The 19711-nt window shown below is 68.2% G+C and overlaps 1 protein-coding gene across 3 annotated transcripts; it reads right to left on the bottom strand.

Moving 5' to 3' along the window:
- Nucleotides 1-18094, bottom strand: MIDN (midnolin). 3 transcript variants are annotated; one of them, XM_066205856.1, is made up of 8 exons: nucleotides 18088-18094; nucleotides 9915-10140; nucleotides 8825-8912; nucleotides 8462-8524; nucleotides 3457-3843; nucleotides 2837-2969; nucleotides 2423-2725; nucleotides 1-1314 (listed from the first exon to the last, which is right to left on the bottom strand). In XM_066205856.1, exons 2-8 carry the CDS (start codon nucleotides 10130-10132, stop codon nucleotides 1052-1054), a joined length of 1455 nt encoding a protein of 484 aa, XP_066061953.1. In that variant the 5' UTR covers nucleotides 10133-10140; nucleotides 18088-18094; the 3' UTR covers nucleotides 1-1051. The 3 variants fall into 3 exon arrangements, with proteins under 3 accessions (XP_066061953.1, XP_066061951.1, XP_066061952.1); XM_066205854.1 differs by lacking the exon at nucleotides 18088-18094 and adding an exon at nucleotides 12057-12200; XM_066205855.1 differs by lacking the exon at nucleotides 18088-18094 and adding an exon at nucleotides 10269-10714.
- Nucleotides 18095-19711: the final 1617 nt, after the last annotated feature.

The following is a 19711-nucleotide window of genomic DNA, read 5'->3' as shown; positions in this document are numbered from 1 at the left end:
TTGCATCCAGACTGCCCAAATTTATTTCAAAAATAAAAAATAAAATATTAAAGACCAAAAAAGCCTCGCTCTCCCCCCCGTCCCCCCCTTTCCCCAAAACACACACAAAAAAAAAAAAAAAAAGAAAAAGACTTTTACAGACAAAAAACACATCACGTGGGGGCTCTATTTGCACAGATCCTGACGGAAAAAAATCCAAGTCGGACAAGAAAAAGGATCCTACGGCCTATGAAGACTATGTCAGTATTGGCTCAGTCGGGTCATTAATGTCTATAAATACCGGCCCCGCGGCCGGGACCGAGTTTGGGGTTATTTATTCAGGGTTTTTTTTCTTTTTTTTTTTTTCCTTTTTTTTTTTTTTTTTTAAGTTAAAAAAGAAAAAAATCCAACCACCCAAGCGGCGGGTGGGAAGGAGTCCAGCGACTCGGAAGTTGGGCTCGGCCGCGGAGGGAAGGCGCCTCGGCTTCTCCCTCCCCAAACAAAACGAACACCCCCCAAAAAACAAAGCCCCCCCCACCCCCGTCCCCCCTCCCCAGGCTGCGGCGGTGGGGCCCAGGCACACGTGTCCCCCCGGCCGCCCAGGGGGGCCCAGCCCCACAGCCGAGCAATGCTACATATAGAAGGGAAGGAAAACAAACGGCCCCCAAATCGGGGGGGCTCCAGCACCTCCGAGAGAGACTTCATCTCCTCCTGCCTGCACCGGGGGCGGAGGGGTGGCACAAGGTAGGGCTGGAGCCCACCTGGCTGTGCCCCTCTTCACAGCAAAGCAGCAGCTTCGACACGCCCCAGGGCCCCCCCCCCGGGGTGCCGGGACCCCCCCGGCTGGGGAGGCTGCAGGGAGTGGGTGGCTCCTGCTGCTCCCCCCAAACCCAACCGAGCAGGGGGGTGGGGGGCTCCCCCTGACACGCAGGTCGGCCCGAGGCGTCTGGTCGCAGGAGACGGCAAATCTCGAGGAGCCCCGGCTCGCGGCACCAAAGCTGCCTCCCCACAGCGGGGGCGGCGAGCAGGACCCCCCCCCGGCACAGTCCCCCGGGGGCCCCCCCCGGGCTCTCTATGCTACGACAAACTCGGATTTCATCTCGGCCTTGACCTCTGGCTTCCAGACCGAGTCCTCGAAGTCCAGGTCCAGGCTGCCCTCGCTGGAGACGCTGCTGTTGCTGTTGGTGCGCCCGGCCTTGCGGTTGGGCACCCAGTGGTAGGGAGCCCTGGCGTCCCGCCGCGCCTTCCGCCGCAGCCGCTTCTGCTGCAGCAGCAGCTGCAGCCGCTCCACCTTGCAGCGCGTCGCCCGGTTCTCCGTCTGCCGCAGCCGGTCCCCTGCAAGGGAAAAGGGGAAAGGGGGTCACGGGGGGCTGCCGTGCAATGCCATGGGGGGGACACGCCAGCCCCGCGTGGCACGGATGTGTGGACATCCCTGTAACAGGCAGGGTGTCCCCTAGAATGGAGGATGGGTCATGGTGGGGTTCCCTGATCCACAGCTGGGGGGGGTCATAGCCATATGGAGACCCCCATAGAAGGTGCCCTCCGAAAGGAAAGGGGCAAGGTGGTTAGGGGAGGGTGGCCTGACACATATCCTGGGGGGTCATGGAGTCCCCCCCAGGGCACAGTCCCTTGGATATTTCAAAAACAGGGTGCCCACCGCAGCACCAGGCTGGTCCCCAGTGGCCTGCAGCCCGTTTTTGGGGTGCAGGGTCCCCACCACAACACCCCCTTCTATCCCCCTGGATGGGTGGGGAGGGGTCCTGGCCCAGAGCAGAGCTGGGGGTGGCCCTGGAAGACCCATCCACATCAGCAGGGGCTGGAGCCAGCACAGAATCACCCCCTGTGGAGACCTGGACCTGGCTAGGAGAGAAGGAAGAGCAAACCCTGAGGGGGCTGAGCCAGCACTGGTGGTTTCACTTCTTTCCTCTAAGCAAATCACAGAGGGTCCTGTGCGGGTGCCTGCGACACCTTCCAGCCCCAGAGCTCACAGGTGTGCACCCGAAAATGCTGGGGGAGCCACTGCCATGCCTCAGCCAGGCCCACCTTCACCCCCAGCCTGGAGAGATAGGTTTGGAAAGGGGGAGCGAGAGTCTGGGTGACCCCAAAACCTCTGCCCACACAGCAGGGACAGGCCCTGAGCTCCTGGGGGAGCACGGACACTGCAGCCATCTGCCACTCCCTCGCACTCCCACCCACACAGGGACACTGTGTCCCCACAGGGTTTGGCAGAGATGACAATGCAGGGTGGGTGGGGGGACCTCCCTGAGTCCCCAGGGGTGCTGATTGTCCCCAAACATTCGTCCATCCCCCTGCGACTGACACCTGTCAATCATCCAGTTCCCAGTCCCTTTCTGCTCATCGCAGCCATGGACCAGGGACCCCCAAGAGGCACCAACCTCAAACCCCCACCCCTCCCTCTCCACTCGGGCGAAGCCGGACTCACCACTGGGCTTGCACATCCGGATCTGGCTTTGGCACTGGACGACGGGGTGCAGGGTGGGGGCGGCGGCCGCCGGCAGCGGCTCTGAGGTAGTTTTGGTGGCGAGGTCCGGAGAGGCAGGCGGTGAGGAGGAGGAGGAAGAGGAGGAGGAGGAGAACTGTGTCTGGCAGCGGAGCTGCGTCAGGGACTGGGGCATGCCCTGGTAGTGTCTCGTGGCGCTGAGGAGGTCGTTGAGGATCTGCAGGATGGTGCCGATGTCCCGCCGCGGCCGTCCGCTGCTGTCCTGGCAGTTGGGGTGCAAAGTGCCTGGAGGGTGGCAGGGAAGAGGGGGGTGTGAGACAAACAGTCCCCCAAGACCCACAGCCCCATCGCCCCCAGCATCTCCCCAGAGCCTCCCAAAAACTGAGCAGCACGTACCGGAGAAGGTCCCTGAGAAGACCCCAGGCGCGTGGTTGACGAAGCTCTCGATGACCGCCCCGGGCTTGCGGGATCGGGCCGAGGGGGCCGGACTGCTGCCCGGGGAGCTGCTGCTGCGGGAACCACAGTCCACCTGGGAGGGGAGAAACATGGGATCAGCCTTAGGGTAGGGGTCTGGTGGGGCACACAACCCCGCTCCTGATCTTCTGCCACCCCGCAGAGATCCAGGTCAGGAGAGCCCAGACCGGGCACAGGCACAGCAGGCAGCAGTCCCAGTTCTCCTGGCATGCAAGGAACCACCCTGGGCGTCCTGATGGCCCCCCTGCCCTGCTGTGCTGTGTGAGGAGGAAAGGGAAGCAACAGCAACAGCTCCTGCCAACCCATGGGGACAGGCAGGGTGTGAGGACAGGCTTCACCCTGTCCAAGGGTAAGAGCTTGGGTTACACCCTGTCCTTGAGCCCCTCCCTGGGACCTGGGGACATTCTGGAGACCAGACTGCGGACAACCCATTTCCACACATGAGGAAACCAAGGGAGGGCCAGGCATGACCACGGCTGAGCTGGCAAAGTCACGGCTTCACCCCCTCCTTCCCAAAGGCCCCAGGACACCCCCAGACTCACCTCTGAGCAGGAGGAGACCACGCTGCTGTTCACCGTCTGCGTGCTGGCCCCGTGCGACCGGAACATCCCGGCGGTGACGGGAGCGGCGTGAGGGGCGTTACAGTACATGGGGGGGGCCGGCGCGGCGGGCGTGGGGCTGGGGGCCGGGCTCTGTTGGCACGTGGGCACCACGGGGATGCGGGTGAAGCCGGAGCCGCTGGCACCGTGCAGCGTCCGGCAGTGCGGGCTGGCGCTGGCCCCCGCCTCGCCGCGGCTGGCGATGAGGTGCCGGTGCTGGAGCTGTCCAGTGCTCTGCTGAGCCGCCAGCTGCAGCTGCACGAACATCATGTGGTCACCCACGCGCAGGGCCAGGGTCAGCGGGGACCGGCCCGACAAGAAGTCGTTGACCTAGGGAGAGAGAAGAAGGGACCCTCATCAGTCATGGCACAAGCAGCGGGGCGGTGGTTGTCCCCCTGGTGCTGAGCAGGGGATGGTGGTTGCCCCTACAGGTTTCCCTTGGCCATAGGGACGGGTCATTGGGGCAGAGAAGGGGTGACTCCTTCCCGCAGCCCTTCCTGTGCCAGGCTGGCAGGCAAGCCCAGCTGCCGTCCCCGCACGACCCCAGCCTGGTGCCAGCTCTGTCAGCTGACAGTGCCGGGGGGTATTTTTCTTCCTTCTGCCCTTCCTGCCCTTTATTCCCCACCACTGAGTGGCCGTGCCTGCCTGGCCGCCCTCCCCGGCGCTGATCCCGGCGGGCAGGGACGGGCAGCGGCCGCAGCTGGGACTGCCCAGAGCTGCAAGCCTGGCCAAGGGCCAGCGCTGCTGCTCCGGCCAGAGCAGTGCCAGCAGGAGAGGTGTCCTCCCCCCAGGCCGAGGAGGTGCCCCTGCTGGCACAGGGAGAACAGGAGGGGGCAGGTGAGGACATGCCAGGTCCCTGCATGCCCACCACCGTGACTCAGGCAAGTGCAGCCCACCTGCCCTCCTCCCTCCCCCCCAAGGCAGCTGGGGGTGGGGGACAGGCCCTGCCCAGCCCGGAGGCTCCAGCTCCGGCAGGTGATGGAGCAGCTGCAGCGTGGAGACAAGAGCCAGGGCCTGACCCTCCCCAGGCTGCAGCTGTGAGGGGCCCCCAATGCCCGACACCTGCCACCCCCAGCTCACACCCCTCAGTCGCATAAATCACTTGGCAGCTGTGCCAGGGACGCAGGGCAGCCCCCCAAGCACTGCCCCACATTCTAGGGGGGGCTGGGACAGCCATGAGCTGGCATGAGCCCCCCCCTTTCCATCATGAGTGCTGCAGGGGGGCTGTGCCTCTCCCCCCTGCCAGCCCAGACGGGTCGTTGAGGATGATGCCCCCCTCTTCCACCCTACACCCCCCTCACTATTCCAGGCCACGCAGGGCCCGGCTTTCCCAGCCTGTCACATGCAGCTCCAGATACCACCCACCCACATCCCATAGCACCTTTGGGGTGCAGCCATCGAGGGGTCCCCTGTGGGCCCAGCACCCCGCTGTCCCCGGCGCTGCGGAGCGGGGCCCCCCCAGCCCCGGCCCCGCTCCCCCACGCCCCGCTGCCGCGGGGGCCGGTTCTGAGAAGCCGTGGGAAAAGCAGCTTTAAAAATACCAGCAGCAAAGCCCCGAGCGTGTCAGGCGGAGGCTGCAGAGGAAGGGGTGGGCGAGAAGGAGACGCTGCAGCTCTGGACACGGAGGTTACGGGGCGAGGGGGCGGGAGAGGACAGCGGGCGTGCACATGGGCACACGTGTGCACACGCGTGTGTGTGTGTGTGTGTGTGTGTGTGTGCACAGAACACCTGGCAGTGGGAAAGCATCACCCCAGCCCCTGTTCCTGCTTCAGTTTCCCTTCCCATAGCAGCCTGGATGGCCTCATGCCAGGCTGGCAGCCCCCTCCGCACTGCTTGGCCCCACCCCAGGTTTGGCCACCTCCGGCCCCTACATGGAACCCCCCACGGCTGCTGGGTCACCCCAGCCACTGTAGGGGGTACATTTCACACAGGGACCCCAAAGACTCCAGTGCCAGGTCCAGGCATCGTTCACCAAAGCGTGGGAAGGGGACCCAGCCGGGTCCTGCTCCCGCTGGGCTCCCGAGCAGGGTCTTTCACAGCCTCATCCCAGCCCCTGCCACCCCTCCTCTGCACCCAGGTGCGCCCGGGGGAGCCCCGCGCACCTCCCCGGGGCCTCCTGACGTCAGCCGGCCCCGCGGCCGCCTCCCGCTCCCTCTGACTCACCCCTGCCCTGCCTGACCCCTCGCCAGCGCCGGGAGAAACCAGAGCACCCCAACCCAGCCAGGCCCGCGCTGCCGGCGCTTCCCAGCAGCACCAAGAACCCCCCTCCATCCCCACGCACGGGGGTCCCACGGCCCCCCCGCAGCACCCCCGGGGCTGGGCCGTGGCACGGAACCGGCCCGGTCCCCGCGGCGCCCCAGCCCCAGGGCTCCCGGCACCCGCCCCCACGCCGCTGCCAACCTTCCCCCCCCCCGGCGAAACCAGCCCGCTCCAATGCAAACACGTCCCACCCAGCCGCCCGCTCGGCCGCCCACGCCGGGAGGACCCCGTCCCTCCCAGCCGGCTCTGCCGCGGGGGCCGGGACAGCCTCGCCGAGGGGGCTGGGGCCCCCAAAGTCCCCGCACCTAGGGGTCCCCTGGGACCCTGCCGAGCCCTGGGGGGCTCAGCTGCACGGTACCGGGCTCGGGGCCCGCAGGGATGGGGCAAGTGTCTCCCAGCTGCTTCTCAGAAATGCCGATGACTCAGAGAACGCCGCATTCCCTCCTCGCTCCAACGCCTGGCCCCGCGTCACCCCGGCCCCCAGCCCCAGACACCCCCGGGCCCCCAGCTCTGGGCTGGCAAAAGAGCGGGAGCTGCCCCCAACGAGCCCCTGCCCCGGATGGGGAGGGCTGCAGCACCCCCAAACAGGCACAAGGAAACCATCCCGGGACATCCAGATGGCAAAGGCAAAGCCAGGGCAAGGATGAGGAGGGGGAGCAGGAAATGCTCCCCCAAGCCCCTGCGGGGTCATCAGCTGGGCCCCTCATCCAGCCACCTGTGTCGGTGCCCAGGGGTTTGTCTGTGCCAAGGGGGGGGCAGAGGAACAGAGCCCCCCGGCCACATTCCTCCTGCCCTGGAAGAGCAGGATGTGTCATCCCCCTCCTCTGTTCCTCCCCCTCAGCGCTCCTGGGCAGACGGGACTGGGGGAAGGAAGAGCCGAGGCAGTGGGACCCAACGCCTGCCATCCCTGGAAAGCAGGGGCAGCCATGTGGGGAGGAAGGAAGCGCAGGAGCATTTCCAGGAAGCCCCCGTGCCCGGCAGCCGCTTCCCCAAAGGCTGGGGAGGGGGCGGCAGCGCCCCGGCCCCCCCGCCGCCCCCAGAGGAAGCGGCTCAGCTCTCCCCGTGCTCCGGAGGCTGCGTGACGCAGGCAGAGCCCAGCAAAGCATGAATGGGAGGAGTGGTTTCCTGCCCCCCCGCCGCCCCCCAGGTGCTGGCGGTTCCTCCTCAGCCTTGGCTTCCTGAATCACCAACCGGAGGAACCTGCGGTGGGCAGGGAGGTGCGGAGCCGCTTCCCGCAGCCGGTGCCAGACCGTAGCCCACCCACCCTCCTCCGCCTGCTGTGCTTGGTCTGGGGGGGACCACAGCCCTGTGCGGGGGGGTACCCTGAGCTCCACGGGCTTCTGGCTCCCCAGTCCACCCCACCTCACTGCCCACGCCGGAGCAGAGCTGCGCAGCCCCATCAGAAATATCTGCAGCCCTGAGGCCAGGGCGTGCACTGTGACCCCCAGGCCAGGCTGCCAGAACCAGCCCCCTCCCACAGCTCTGCACCCCAGCTGGGATGGGCAGCACCTCGCAACCCCTCCAGCAGCCTCTGGCACTGGGGCTCCAGTCCAGGCTCACTCCCCCAGCCCCCATGGGGTTAAATCAGCTCCCAAAAGTCAAGGTCACCCCGGGCAGCCAAGGGCACTGCGGGTCAGTCCCTGCGGGCAGGGCAACCTGGCCCTTGCCACATCCCCACGGAGGGCACAGCAGTGCCCCACCAGCCCCTTCCGTGAGCCCTGGCACAGCATGGGGCTCAGCCCCTTCCCAGAATTCAGCAAGGCAGGTTATAAAAACCCTCAAAAACCCAACCCTTAAAAAACCGAAGCTGCAGCATCGGCCAGAAAAAGGAAGGAAAGAGTTTCGCAGCACTAACAGAGACGGAAAACAAAGGAGCGGGGCCTGCGCGGCTGGGGGTAAATTCCACCTTCGCGGCAGGAGCCGGCGGCTGCGCGCGCACCCACGGCTCACCCACGGCTCTCCCACCCTGGGAACGCTTCCGCCCCGCAGCTGAGACCCCCCCAGCAGCGAGGACCCCCCGCCCGCCCACTTCCCACCCCTCCAACAACTCGGCAGCGATTCAACCACGGCCCCGCCAACGCCGCCCACTTGGCCCCTTCTGCGCCCCTTCCTTGGCACCCGGCGCCCCAGCACAAGGCCAGCGAGCAGGGGACAAGGAGAGGGTCAGAACACCCCGACACGGCTAATCTGCACCCCCCCAAGGACGGCTCCAAGGAAAGGGGGAAGAACCCTCTGGGTGCTGGGGGAGGAAGCCGGGCTCTGCAGCTCCACAAGCTCCTAGCGTGGCCCTGCCAGCCTCCTTAACATCCATCACAGCTGTGGGGCAGATGGGCAGCCCTGTGCCTGCACCCCAGGGTGGGCAGTTTGCAGGGGGGGGCTGCAGCCCTACACCCCCAGACAGGGCCCTGAGCCGCCCCGGCTCTGCCACCGACCTGCAGCGTGACCTTGAGTGAGTCACTTCACCTCCCCGGCTCCCGGCTTGTTTGGGCTGTGAGGCTGCGGCATGGGACCTCCCCGAGCCGGGCACCACCCTCAGCGCTCCCAGCCATGCTGGGAGGTGAAACCTCAGCGAGGCAGCAACGCCAAAGCTTTTGGGAGGGGACGCAAAGTGAGGCCGCAGCTGTCCTTCCCCCCCCACCCACCGCCCTCCACCTTTGTCTCCATCCTGCCCCGGCATCCAGCCCCTCACCTGAGTTTCAGTTAAGCTTTCCAGAGCTTGCATCACCGACTGTTCTGGCCTGGACGCCTGGGACTGGAAAAAAAAAAAGGAGGAGGGGGGGGATTAACGTTACAAATGCAGCAAAGGAGGGGGCGTCCGCAGCAGGAGGGAGGGATGACATGTCACTTCCACTATTTCTACACAAGCCCTGAGAAAGGAGTGAAATACTAAACCTGCTGCCGTGCCCAACCCAGCGCTGCCTCCTCAGCGAGAGCTGGGGCAGCAGAGCCGCAGGGCTGCCAGCACATCACATCCTCATCCTTGCCCGGGGCTTTAATAATAGACAGGGACGAGTGGGAGGGATGGAGGGAGCAGCAGGAAAAGGCCACTCACCATCAAGCCGGCCTCCACGGTGGGCACCAGTGTCAGCTTGCTGCCTTCCACGACCCCCAGGTCCTGCAGTTTGCCAGAGCTGAGGCGGCTGTGGGGGGGAGATGCCAAAAGCAGGGTCAGTGCAGGTCGGGCAGCCCCCCCAGAGGTTACACGCGAGAGAGGAACACCAGCTGCAAGTTTGGCTGCTCCCAGGGGACCAACAGCTCCCCAAGCACCCCCAACCCAAGAAATTCCAAGCCTTCACATAGGTAGGAGGGAACCCTGGCACCCCACTGCTAGGCTGCCCCCCGGGGGAACTCACGGCGTGGGGCACCCCTGCCCTGGGCACGGGGCAGTGCTGAGGGAGCCAGAGAAGAGCTTAGCTGCGGGGGGGTGGGAGCAGGGGGTTCGTGGCACAGGAAACCTGCCCACTGGGGGGGCGGTTAGAGAGAAGTTGGGACCAGTGTAGGTGGGGGAAGCAGCACTGGGAACGTGCTCCCTCAACCCTGCGGGTGCCGGCAGATGGATGTGGTGTCCCCGTGTATTCCCCCCCCCTTTTCCTCCCTGATCCGGGAAAGACTCTCCAAGTTACTCCCGGCGCGGCCCCACGCGGGCCCCGCTCCACGCGGGGGGTGCGCAGCCCCTCGGCCCGGGCCCCCGGCAGACAAAGGCCCCCCCGCCGCCCCCGGCGCTGGGGGCTCAGGGGGGGGGCCGGGCCGCGCCGCCGCCGGGGCTGAGCCCAGAACAAAGGGCCGGGGCACGGCCGGGCCCCGCCGCCCACAAAGGAGCCCCGGCAGGGCCGGGCGAGGGGGCGGCGGCCGCGCTCCCGACCCGGCACCCCCTCCCTCCCTCCGCCCCGGACCCCCCCCTCCCTCCTTCCCTCCCTCCGGCCCGGCCCCCGCTCGCCCCCGCCGCGGCCCCCCGGGCTGTCCCCCCCCCCCCCCCGCCCCGCACAGGAATGGGGCCGGGAAGGGGGAGGGGGCGGGAGCCTTTGTGCGGTGCCGAGCCCGGTGCGAGGGGGCCGCCCCCGCGCCCAGCCCCGCTGTCGGGGGCTGCGGACCCCGGGCCTCCCGAGCCGCGCCGAGCCCCCCCGTACCGAGCCGTGCCGTACCTCTCTTTGTGCAGCAGCGCCAGACGCTCCTTGGGCACCTTGAGGCGCTGGGACAGCCGCCGCTTCAGCCCCTCCACCGTCTCCTCGGCGGGCACCGAGAGCTCATAGCGGGTGCCGGTGGTGGTGTGGATGTAGAGGTTCATGGGGGGTTCGGGTGGCCCCACCTCGCAGGCGGGAGCCCCGCGGCTGCAGCTCCTGGCGCCGGGCTGCGGGTCCATCCGCCGACCTGCGGGGGCAGCGGCGGTCGGTGTCGGGGGGCGACGGCGGGACGCGGCGCGGGGTGGGAGGGGGGGCGGCGGGAGCGGACAAAGGAGGGAGCGGGGCCCGCTCCGCCACACGCCCGGCGGGACCCACAGGAGCTCCGGCTGCGCGGCGAGGCCTCGGGCGGGGGCCGGGAGGAGGCGGGGGGCTGCTAGGAGTGGGTTCCCCAAGCAGGTCTGCACCGGCCGTGCCCTCCGCGGTCCGCGCGGAGAAAAAAATTATATATATATATATATATAAAAATAAAAAATATAAAATCTCCCGTTCTCGCCCCGCTCCGGTGGCTGCCGCGGGAAGGGGGGGCGGTGGAAGCGGCGCTGCCTGCCCCTGCCTGCCGCCTCCTTTCTTTCTCCTCGCCGCCGCTCTGTGCTCTCGGTGCGGGGTGTCTGGGGGCGGGGTGAGGCCCGAGGCCGCGGCGAGGGGCGGGGAGGCCGCCTCGCTCCCCCTTCTCTGGGGCCGGACCCGCCGAACCGGCCGCCGCTCGCGCTGCCGTGGGAGCACCGGGGGGGGAGGGAAGTTACAATGTAGCAACGTCCCGCGGGGCGGGGCCTCGCCCTCATTCACTCCGGCTCCTCCGGCGGCCGGGGCCAATGGGAGCGCGCCGAGCGCCCAGACATCCGCGGCGGCGGCCAATGGGAGGCGGGCGCAGCTTCCCCACGTGGCCCGGTGGGCGGGGCGGTCCGGCCGGATTCCTCCCGCCCACGCGGTCGCGCGGCCCCGCCCCCGGCCCCGCCCCCCGCGCGCCCTCGCGCCGCGCCTGGAGCCATTCATAATCCCGGCACACAACAAAGGGGCGCGGGGGGCTCGGGGGTCCGGCCGGGCTCTGGCGGCGCTGGGCCGCTCCTCGCCGGGGGGCTGATGGGGTTGGCGTGCGAAGCCCGGGAGCCGCGGAGGGGTGAACGCGGGACACGGGAAGGCGCCGGCCCGGAGCGCCGCGGCGGGGGCGGTGAGCGGCCCCCGCAACCGGAGGAGGCCGCGGCGGGAGGTGACTGCCCGCGGGGCCGGGCGGGAGCCGGAGCCCCCGGAGCCGAGTGACGCCGGGACACAGGCGGAAAGGGCGGGGGGGACACGCAGAGTCACCCGCGGCCGGTCACACCCGCCCGGTCACACGCACCCGCCCGGTTACCCTCCCGGTGACGCCGTTACAGCTACAGGGAACTGTCCCGATGAGGGGTTGAGCCCCCAGCACGGTCTTGCCTCCCCCCCAGTCCCGTAACTGGAACCTCCACCCCAGCGGCCCCGCCTGCCGCCGCCCGGGGGGTGGAACGGACACCCCGCAGCCCCGGGGCCCCGTCCCGGCACCCGCACCGGGGGGGGCTATGAGTCAGCAAAGCGCGGGCGCCCTCTGCCGGCCGCGCTGCGCCTCCTGCGCCCGGGGGGGGCCGCGGGGGCCGCACCGGCGGCGCGCCGGGGAGCCCTTACCGAGACACCGGGTGCCCCTTACCGAGCGACCGGGCGGCCCGGCCGCGGTGCGCCCCCGAGCCGCTGCTCGCCCACCGAGATGGAGAGCCCCTGCCCAGGCAGCCCCCCCGCTCCCGGAACACCGGGACTTGGGAGCGAGGAGCCGCTCCCCGGGACGCGGAGGGAACCGAGCGGGCGCACCGGGGTCCGGACAGCTGGAGCGAGGAGAACCGATCCAGCTCCCGTTCTCCGGAGGAAAGCAAAGCTCCAGGTGACTAAAGACACGGAGGGTCTCTGAGGGTGAGCGGAGCTCCCGAACAACCGAAGAGGGGCTCTGCCGTGCGTTCCCCCATGAGCCCCGGGGAAGCGGGGCCACCCCTCCCTCTCGGGGGAAAGCAACCGAGAGAGCGCGGTCCCGGTCCACGGATCCCCCTCGCAGCCCGACCCGGGCCCCCACCAGCCCGGCGCGGCTCTACTCACCGAGCACGGCCCCGCGGATCCCGGCGCGGCGGGAGCTCAGCTGCCTCCGGTGGCAGGAAGAGGGAGAGAGACCCCAGAAACGTCCCGGGGGGAGGTGGTGGTCTTTGCGGTGTCACCTCCTGAGCGCTGCAGCTGGTCCGAGCGCAGCCCTGACGCGGAGCTGCCGGGGAGGTGCCCCAAGTTTTATCCCGCACCGCCCGGGGTGGAGCCTGGCAGGGGCAGGGACCGGGCAGGGACTGGTCTGGCCCCAGCAACGGCCCCGGCAACGGCCACGGCCCCTGCCCCGGCGGCACCCGCACCTGCTCCCCCGGGGGGTCCTGGTCCTTCCCCCCGGGTCTCAGTCCTGTACTAGGGGTCCCAGCCCCTATCCCCTACCCTGGGGATCCCGCTCCCCAGATCCCGACTCGCCGTCCTCTAATCTCGGTATCAGCCCACCAGGGGCGTCTCAGTCCCTGCCGGGGTCCCGGCTCTGCCGTCGCTCCAGGCAGGGCAGGGGCAACCTGCCCTCCACGGACCGTGAGGAGGGGGCAGACAGGACACCTCTCCCCCTCTGCGTGTCCCATCACCGGGGTCAAAGTCAGTCCATGGGCAGGGAACAGATGGGCTGAGTTCTCCCTGGGAGCCAAGCGTCAAAGCTGCTGCTGCTGCCCGTGGGGACTCAGTGATGCCTAATACCGAGACTCTCTGATGTCTAATAACAAGGTCGGACCATTCCTCCCCCAGGGATTCCCTCAGCCCAACAACCTACTTCCTAGCAAGGACACAGACTTAGCCCCACAGGGTTTTTAGAGCAAGGGAGAAATGGGCCGGTGGGCACCAGTTCCGGGGCACAATGCCCCGAGTGCCACGGGGCAGAAGCTGCTTTCTCCCGGGCCAGTGGCCGCCCCGTGCACACAGGCCGGGTGCTGGGGAGATGCTCATGACCTCGAGCTGCCTTGCCGGGTCTCTCCCTCACAGACAATGCCCTGGCACACCGAGACACAAAGCAGCTGGAGGGGAGATCTGGCAGCCAGTCTGCACTGGGGAGACCCAACCCGTGAGGAAGCAGCGCCGGGGCCCGGCAGGAGCCAAGGGGGGCTCTCTGAATCTCCAAAATTCTGCCGCTGTGTCCCTCCCGCCCAGCGTCCCCTGGGGTGGGCGCAGATGGCCGGGTGGGAGCGAAGCCACTCGTGCAAGGCAGAGAGCCGGGCTGGGAGGGAGCCTTTGTCGCACAGCCCACAGCCCCCCGCCTGCCCCAGCCCCCTCCAAGCTCTCGGGGGGAGATGAGCTCAGGCGGCTCCGACTCCGGCTCCTGCCATTGTTGTCCCTGGGAGAGGGGCCGGGGCAGGGATGCGCCATTGTTCTCCCCGGGAGCTGCGGAGCCCCGGGCCTGCGAAGCCGCCCCTTGGGGGGCCACATCCCCAGCCGGCTGTGAGGGGTGAGGCCCTGGAGCAGCAAGGAGAGGGGGCAGCCAAGGCCGCAGGTTTGGCCCTGCCACAATTCAGGCTTGTGCTCCAGGAGGGGCCATGGTGGGGACAAGGTGTCCCACCAGAGCCACTCCCACAGGGAGCGGGGTCTGGCCGCCAGCTCCCAGCCCCGATCTGTGGGGAGGGACAAGGGGACATTGTGGCCGTGACTGAGAGTGTGGCCCACTCGGGTTCTTTGGCAGAGCAGCCATGCCCCGAGGGCAGGGCATCTCCCCACATCCTGGCAGCCCTGAAGAGCCCCTTTCCCAGTCACCACCCTCCTCACACGGCTCCATCTCCTTCCTGGGAGGAAGCTCATCTCCTCCGGCAATCCCATGACTCCAGGAGCCCGTGCTTTAGGAAGTGTGTGCAGATTTCAGTACGGTTGAAGGTATCTGGAGCCTCCAGAGACACAAGCTGGGAGATCCCAGGATTCCCAGCAGCCTGGATTTTGTGTGTTTAGTTTATTGTGTTGCCCTGGGAATAAATCGTTAAAGATTACAGGCAGACTTGGGCATAATTGCTGCGCGGCATCCGAGGCTCCTGCGTCTCCAGAGGGAGCGTTCTCCAAACCCCGCACGGCTGAGCAGCTCGGGGAGAGACGATCCGACGAGCAAATACCTACACAAATCCCGCTGCAGGCCACACGCAGCTCCCGCAATCCTCTTAGCTAACCTGGGCCCTGGGATTAGCCCCCGCGGAGGCTCATGCACCCGGGAGGACGGCGCGGGCGCCGGGTGGAGGAGAGGGACTTACCCGGGTCCCGCAGGGACACTTCCCACGGGGCCTGGCCGCCGGGCACGTCCCGGTGTCACGGCACAGCCAGGGCAGGACCACGCTGTTGGCTCCTCTGTGTCCCCCGGTCCTGCCGGCCCCAGCTCCAGCTGGGAGCCCCGAATCTGTCGGAGGTTGGTTCTTGGAAGTCCTCTCCCTCGAAGGAAGGGAATTCCCAGCCCTCCTTCTTCGGGGAAATCCCCCACCAGCCCCGGGCAGCAGCTTTTCTCTTTTCTCTCTCTTTCCACACACCCCCTCCCCCCCCCCCCCCCCCGTCCTTCTAGACTGAATTCTTGGCTGATTCCACAGCTTTGGCAAACCGGGGATTTTATCGCAAGTCTCTGCATTCCCCTCGCAGGCGCGGGGTCATGGGATTAGGGCAGAGCTGACTCTGGCTCTGGAGCAGGGAGAGGAGGGGAGATGAGGGAACAGGGGGCGTTTCTCGCTCCTGTGGCTGCGGAACACGCCGGGCTGCAGCCTGAGGGGACCCAGGTGGGACGGGGACCCTTTTCCTCCCTCCACCCTCAGCCTGGGGTGGGGGGAGCGATCCCGTGGCTACTTCCAAGGGGCTCCCAGGCCCTCGGTGCCCAGCTGGGGCCTCGCACGGAGCTGCCGCAGCGAGTGGGAGCGTTCCCACGGGCGCGGGGCCAGCGGCCGGGATCATGCGGGGCACACCCCGGCAGGAGGGTGCAGCCGAACCACTGCACCTCCACCCGCCAGCCCGGCCCAGCCCACCAGGACACCGCCGGCACCGCCGCGGTGGGAGCGGTGCTGGTCCCGGCGCCCCCTCCCCATCCCCCGAGCCCCGCGGGGCCGAGCGGCTCAGCCTTAGTCACGGTGGCAGAGGTGACTCAGTAGCCCGGCGTGCTCAGGTGAGCCACCGCTGCTGCCGTGAGTAAGGAGCTGCTGATCCCACCCTCCCGACGCAGCGCTGGGCACGGACCCCCGCCGGAGCCCCCCATCCCTCCAGGCTCGGGGTGGCCTCGCGGCGGGCACGGATGTCCTTGGGCAGGACGGCGGTGCCTGTGCCGGTGACGCTGGCGAGGCTGTAAACACCCAGGCGTGTCCTTAGAAACACACAACCGGCTCTGTGTGTTCCCAGCTCTCGGGGACGTGTCCTGGTGGCCTTTGGCAGAGTGTCCGGGCATCACAGCCTGGGGACACTGCAGCTGCCAGCCCGATGCAGCCGGAGCCAGTGGCCCTGCCTGGCCTCACTTGCCATGCCCTGGCTCTGGGGCACCCCACACTTGCGGGGGCTCTGCCCCTCACCCTGGCCTTGGGCCTGGAGAGTCCCAGGGATGAAATCACCCCTGGAGTGGCTCGGGCAGCCCCCCTTGGGGGGCTGGGCACAGGGTGAGCAGGCCCAGCACGGGCCGGACCCCAGGGTGAGTAAGCTCTCCTGGGGGGCTGGGGGGAGTCACCAGAGGCCCCCACCCACCTGGCCCTGGGAAGGATGGCGAATCCCTCTGGATTTAGCAGCACCCAGGTGTGGAGCCATACTTGGCTGTGCTGCTGCCACGGTGAGGCCAGGGCTATTCTGGGCTCCCTGAGCTCACGGGGCCCTTGGGGACACTGAACTGCAGTCCCTGCTCCTGTCCCAGTGGCTCCCAGCCCCTGGCCTCACTGCCTCCCTGCCCGTGGCCCCCTTAGCTGGGGCCAAGCAGATCTTTGCTTCAGCCTGGAGGTGTGAAGGGATGAGCAGGGGGAACCGTGGACCCCATCCCTGGCCACCTCCTGTCCTGCTCCGTGCCCCAGCTCTGCCTCCGTCCCTCTTCCCCCACAGCCCTGGTGTCCCCCAAGCCCCATCCTGCCCCCAGCCGTGTGCTGGCGCTGGTGTGGCAATTTTGGCAACGGCAGAATTCACCCCAGGAGAGGTCCTGGTGGTTCCACGAATCCCACGGGCACACGCTGCCAGCTTGTGCCCACCAGTGGGACCCTCCCCTGGCCAGGGGCTAAGACCCCCTCCCCCCCAATAGGGCAGGACTCAGCTCCTGTGCCTGAGGAGGCCTGGAAACATGAGCAGGAACCTGTCAGGGTGGGAAGGGACATCCAGGGCACAGACCCCGTGCCCACTGTGACCAAGAGGCACCAGAGCCCTGATCCCCCACACCTCCTGTGCCCCCTGACCCCCCACATCCCTCCCTCAGCACCAACAGCTGTTTCTCAGACGCTGCCACATTTCTTGGTTTGTTTTAAATCCTGGCTCCAGCAGTCAGCCGACAGCTCAGCTGTTGTTGGTGGTGTTATTATTGTTGTTATTATCATTATTATTATTATTATAAATGCTTAAGCGAGTTGCCAGCCTTGGGGAGGGGAAGGACTCAGGATTTTGGGAGCCTCCGTGGATACACACTGAACCTTGTTCCTGGGGTGACCCATGCTTGTAAACCCGAGGGAAAGTAACTCCCTGTTCCACCGTATCCAATCCCATCCCACCCTATCCCAACCCATCTCGTCTCACTCCAGCCCTCTGATCTCACCGTGGGCTCGCCCCTTGAGGCGTCATCCCCAATCCTGGGAATGCTGGCACATAGGGCGGCAGAACCATGTGGGATGCATCCCGAGCCCGTGCCCAGAGCCGGGAGCGATGCCAGGGGGGGATCCCGGTGCCCGGGGAGGGGACAAGGGGGCCGTGGGGCGGGTGTCCCGCCGGGCTGCCCTACGCGCTGACACACGGGTGCACACTCAGCGCCGCGGCATTCCCGCCCCGCGCCTGCCCCCGGCTCCCCTCGGAGCCGCCTCAGGAATGCGGGAACCTCACCCGGGCGGGGAGTGCGGTACCAGCGCGGGGCCGCGGGCACCTCTCCACCCTCCCTCGCCGTGAGGGCCCGGCGAGGGGCTGGCAGCCCCCCAGCCCAGCGCGGGATGGGGCAGACACAGCCCTGCTGTGGGTGGGCCCAGTGCCGTCCCTGCCCCCTGCGGGGCTGGCACCCCCTGACCCCCAAAACCGGGAAGGAGGAAGAGGATCCAAGCGGGCAGGATGTGCCCCAGGAAACCCCGACTCGGGCGGGATGGGGACGGGAGGAGGCACTTCCTCCTGGCCTTGTTCCTTCACCCCGAAGGGGCGCACGCGTGTGCACAGCTCACCCTGCACACAGACACCGGCACACGAGCTCCGTGTGTGCACACACTCCCGCGGGCTCGCTCGGCCCCGGTGGGTGCTGCACCCCCACCCACACTCCCACACCCACGTTCCCACAGCCCGGCCATGGGCGCAGGCACCCCCTCCCTTCCCAGCCCCCCGCGCTCCCCCGCGGCCGCAGTTCCTGTTTACGGTGATGGAGACGCCTGCCCGGCCCTCCCGGCACCGGGGCGGGGGCTGCCGGGGCAGCAGCAGCTGGTGGTGTTGCCTCTCCCGTGCCTGGCACCGGGGCTGATGGGTTCCCGGCTGTGCGGGATCACCCCAAGGATGCAAGAGCACGGCCCATTCTGGGAACAGCAGCAGGAAATCTGACGGGGAAAAAGAGCTGGGGCCCGTGTGGCATTGGCATGGGCTGGGTGCCACGAAGCTGCTGTGTGTGGGGTGTGGGTGCCCCTGCCCGGCACTGCCGGGCACTCTGCTGTTGGGATGTCCCAGCACCGCCAAACTCTCCGGCTGGAGCAGGGCTCCATGCCCAGCTGGGGGGCTCAAGGGAGGCTCCATGCCCGGGGTCCAGGTGTGTCACAAGGAACCGAGGGAGGAATCCAGCCCTGGGCCGGACCCACTGTGCCGCATTCCCCAGTGCCGAGCCACGCTGTGAGGAGCGAGGCTCAGCTCATCCCAACACACGACCTGTGGGGAAACTGAGGCACTAGTTGGGGAAGTGACTCACCTGCACTGTGGCCTTTAAATGCACTGCGCCGATTAGATAATGGGCGGAAGGATCAGAGGGAGCCCGACAGCCCCTCATTAAAACTTGGGCTCCCTAAAGAGCCTTCAGCTCCATCGGAGCCCGTGGCCACCTGGGCCGGTGCTGGCCCGCGGCAGGCAGCCCTGCCCAGAACCCACCCACTCACATCCGCAGGCGGCTGCAGCACCTCACATCTGTCCTTGTCGGATGGTTCCTGCCCACAGGAGATGCTGCCCCGCCCACGCCCCCGCCCCCGGAGCCTGCAGGAGCTGGGGGGAGACATTTTGCAGCCCCCTGGCAGGACTCTGCACTTTTGGGGTGTCCTGCCGGGGACACAGGGACTGCAGCCTGCCGGGGTCGGGGCCGCGGCCCATCTGCCAAGACAGGATGTGGGGCCGGACGGGGGACACAATGTGGGGAAGTGAGAAGGGGACAGCAGGGACGGGGACATCCCGTCGGCACAAGCGGGCTCGCAGCCCCTCCAGGCCCCAGAGCTCCCGGGCACTCGGAGCTCCGACTCCTGCAGGTCCCCTGCGCGCCCCCAGCTCTCCGGGCGCTCCCTCCTCCTGCACCTGCCTGGCCCGGGGGGCCCTGCCTGCAGCGGCCTGTCCGCGGGCGGCCGAGACGCGAAGGAGCTGGTTGGGCCGGGCAGGTGTCGGGTGGGAGCGGGGTCCGCTCAGCCCACACAGGTGTGGCCGCGCCGGCTGCGGCAGCAAAGCTCCGCGCCCGGCTGGCCCCGTCTTGCTGGGTGGCAGGAGCCTCCCGCGCCGCTCGCAGCCCGGGGCGGGCGGGCACACCCCGTCATTACCCCACAGCAGCTGCCGGCGCTGCCCGGGCAGGGAGGGGACGGCAGGGCCGGCACGGCCAGGTGGGGACGGGGACGGCGCGAAGCCATCGCCCACCCGCGCCCGGCCCTCGCCGGCTACGGGGAGAGCGAGCGGGGGGTTTGTGCGCCCCTCCCTGCGGGCGACCCTGCGGGGGCACCCCCGCGCCCCATCGATGCCCCCGACGCGTGGGGGAGGCAGCCGGGGTCAGCCCCAGCAGCTGCTCAGGACATGCCCTGCGGGTCCGCAGCGCACAATGACCCCATTGAGGACCCGCGGGCCGGGGGGGGACACCCAAGGTGGTGGTGGCAGAAGTGACTCCAGTGTCACGCCAGGCCTCAATCCTGCTATTTATACCCAGCGGAGGGGTGGCCTTTGAGGGAATGGGGATGGAAGCGCTGCCGACCCCTCCCTGCCGCATGCCGGGGCATCCCGGAGGGCAGCAGCCCCGGGCCCCCCGGCTTTCCCTCCCCACCCCACGCCCCAGCCCGGCGCCAGCCCCGCCAGGAAGAGCCCCAGCGCCGGGACCAGCTGCAGCCACTTCCTCCCGGCCCCGCCAGGAACTGGGGAGCCCGCGGGGGCTCCAAGCCCCCGGCTGCAGCGGGGCAAAGGGACCCGAGCGGCGGATGGAGCCCCAGGGCTCGTGGGGGGCTTGCAGCGGGCACCTGAGTGCTGGATGCCAGGATCCAGCTGGGAACTCCTTGGGAACCTCCCAGCTTTACCAAGGGCGAAGTCCCGGCACATCAAAGGCGGGCGGAGGCAGCGGGAGCCGAGGCAGGAGC

This window comes from Chamaea fasciata, unplaced genomic scaffold (assembly GCF_029207755.1).
Source record: "Chamaea fasciata isolate MVZ Bird 193981 ecotype frontalis unplaced genomic scaffold, bChaFas1.0.hap1 SCAF_28, whole genome shotgun sequence".
NCBI classification, from domain to species: domain Eukaryota; kingdom Metazoa; phylum Chordata; class Aves; order Passeriformes; family Sylviidae; genus Chamaea; species Chamaea fasciata.
This window is presented reverse-complemented; position numbering and strand designations above follow the sequence as displayed.

What these genes read in the sequence shown, in the direction of transcription:
- MIDN (XM_066205856.1), bottom strand. Translation starts at nt 10,132, where the DNA reads ATGGACCCGCAGCCCGGCGCCAGGAGCTGCAGCCGCGGGGCTCCCGCC. An exon ending in GCGCTGCTGCACAAAGAGAG is followed by an intron (nt 8,913 to 9,914) that starts GTACGGCACGGC and finishes TCCCCCCCACAG; the next exon opens with CCGCCTCAGCTCTGGCAAAC. An exon ending in TGGTCTCCTCCTGCTCAGAG is followed by an intron (nt 2,970 to 3,456) that starts GTGAGTCTGGGG and finishes CTCCCCTCCCAG; the next exon opens with GTGGACTGTGGTTCCCGCAG.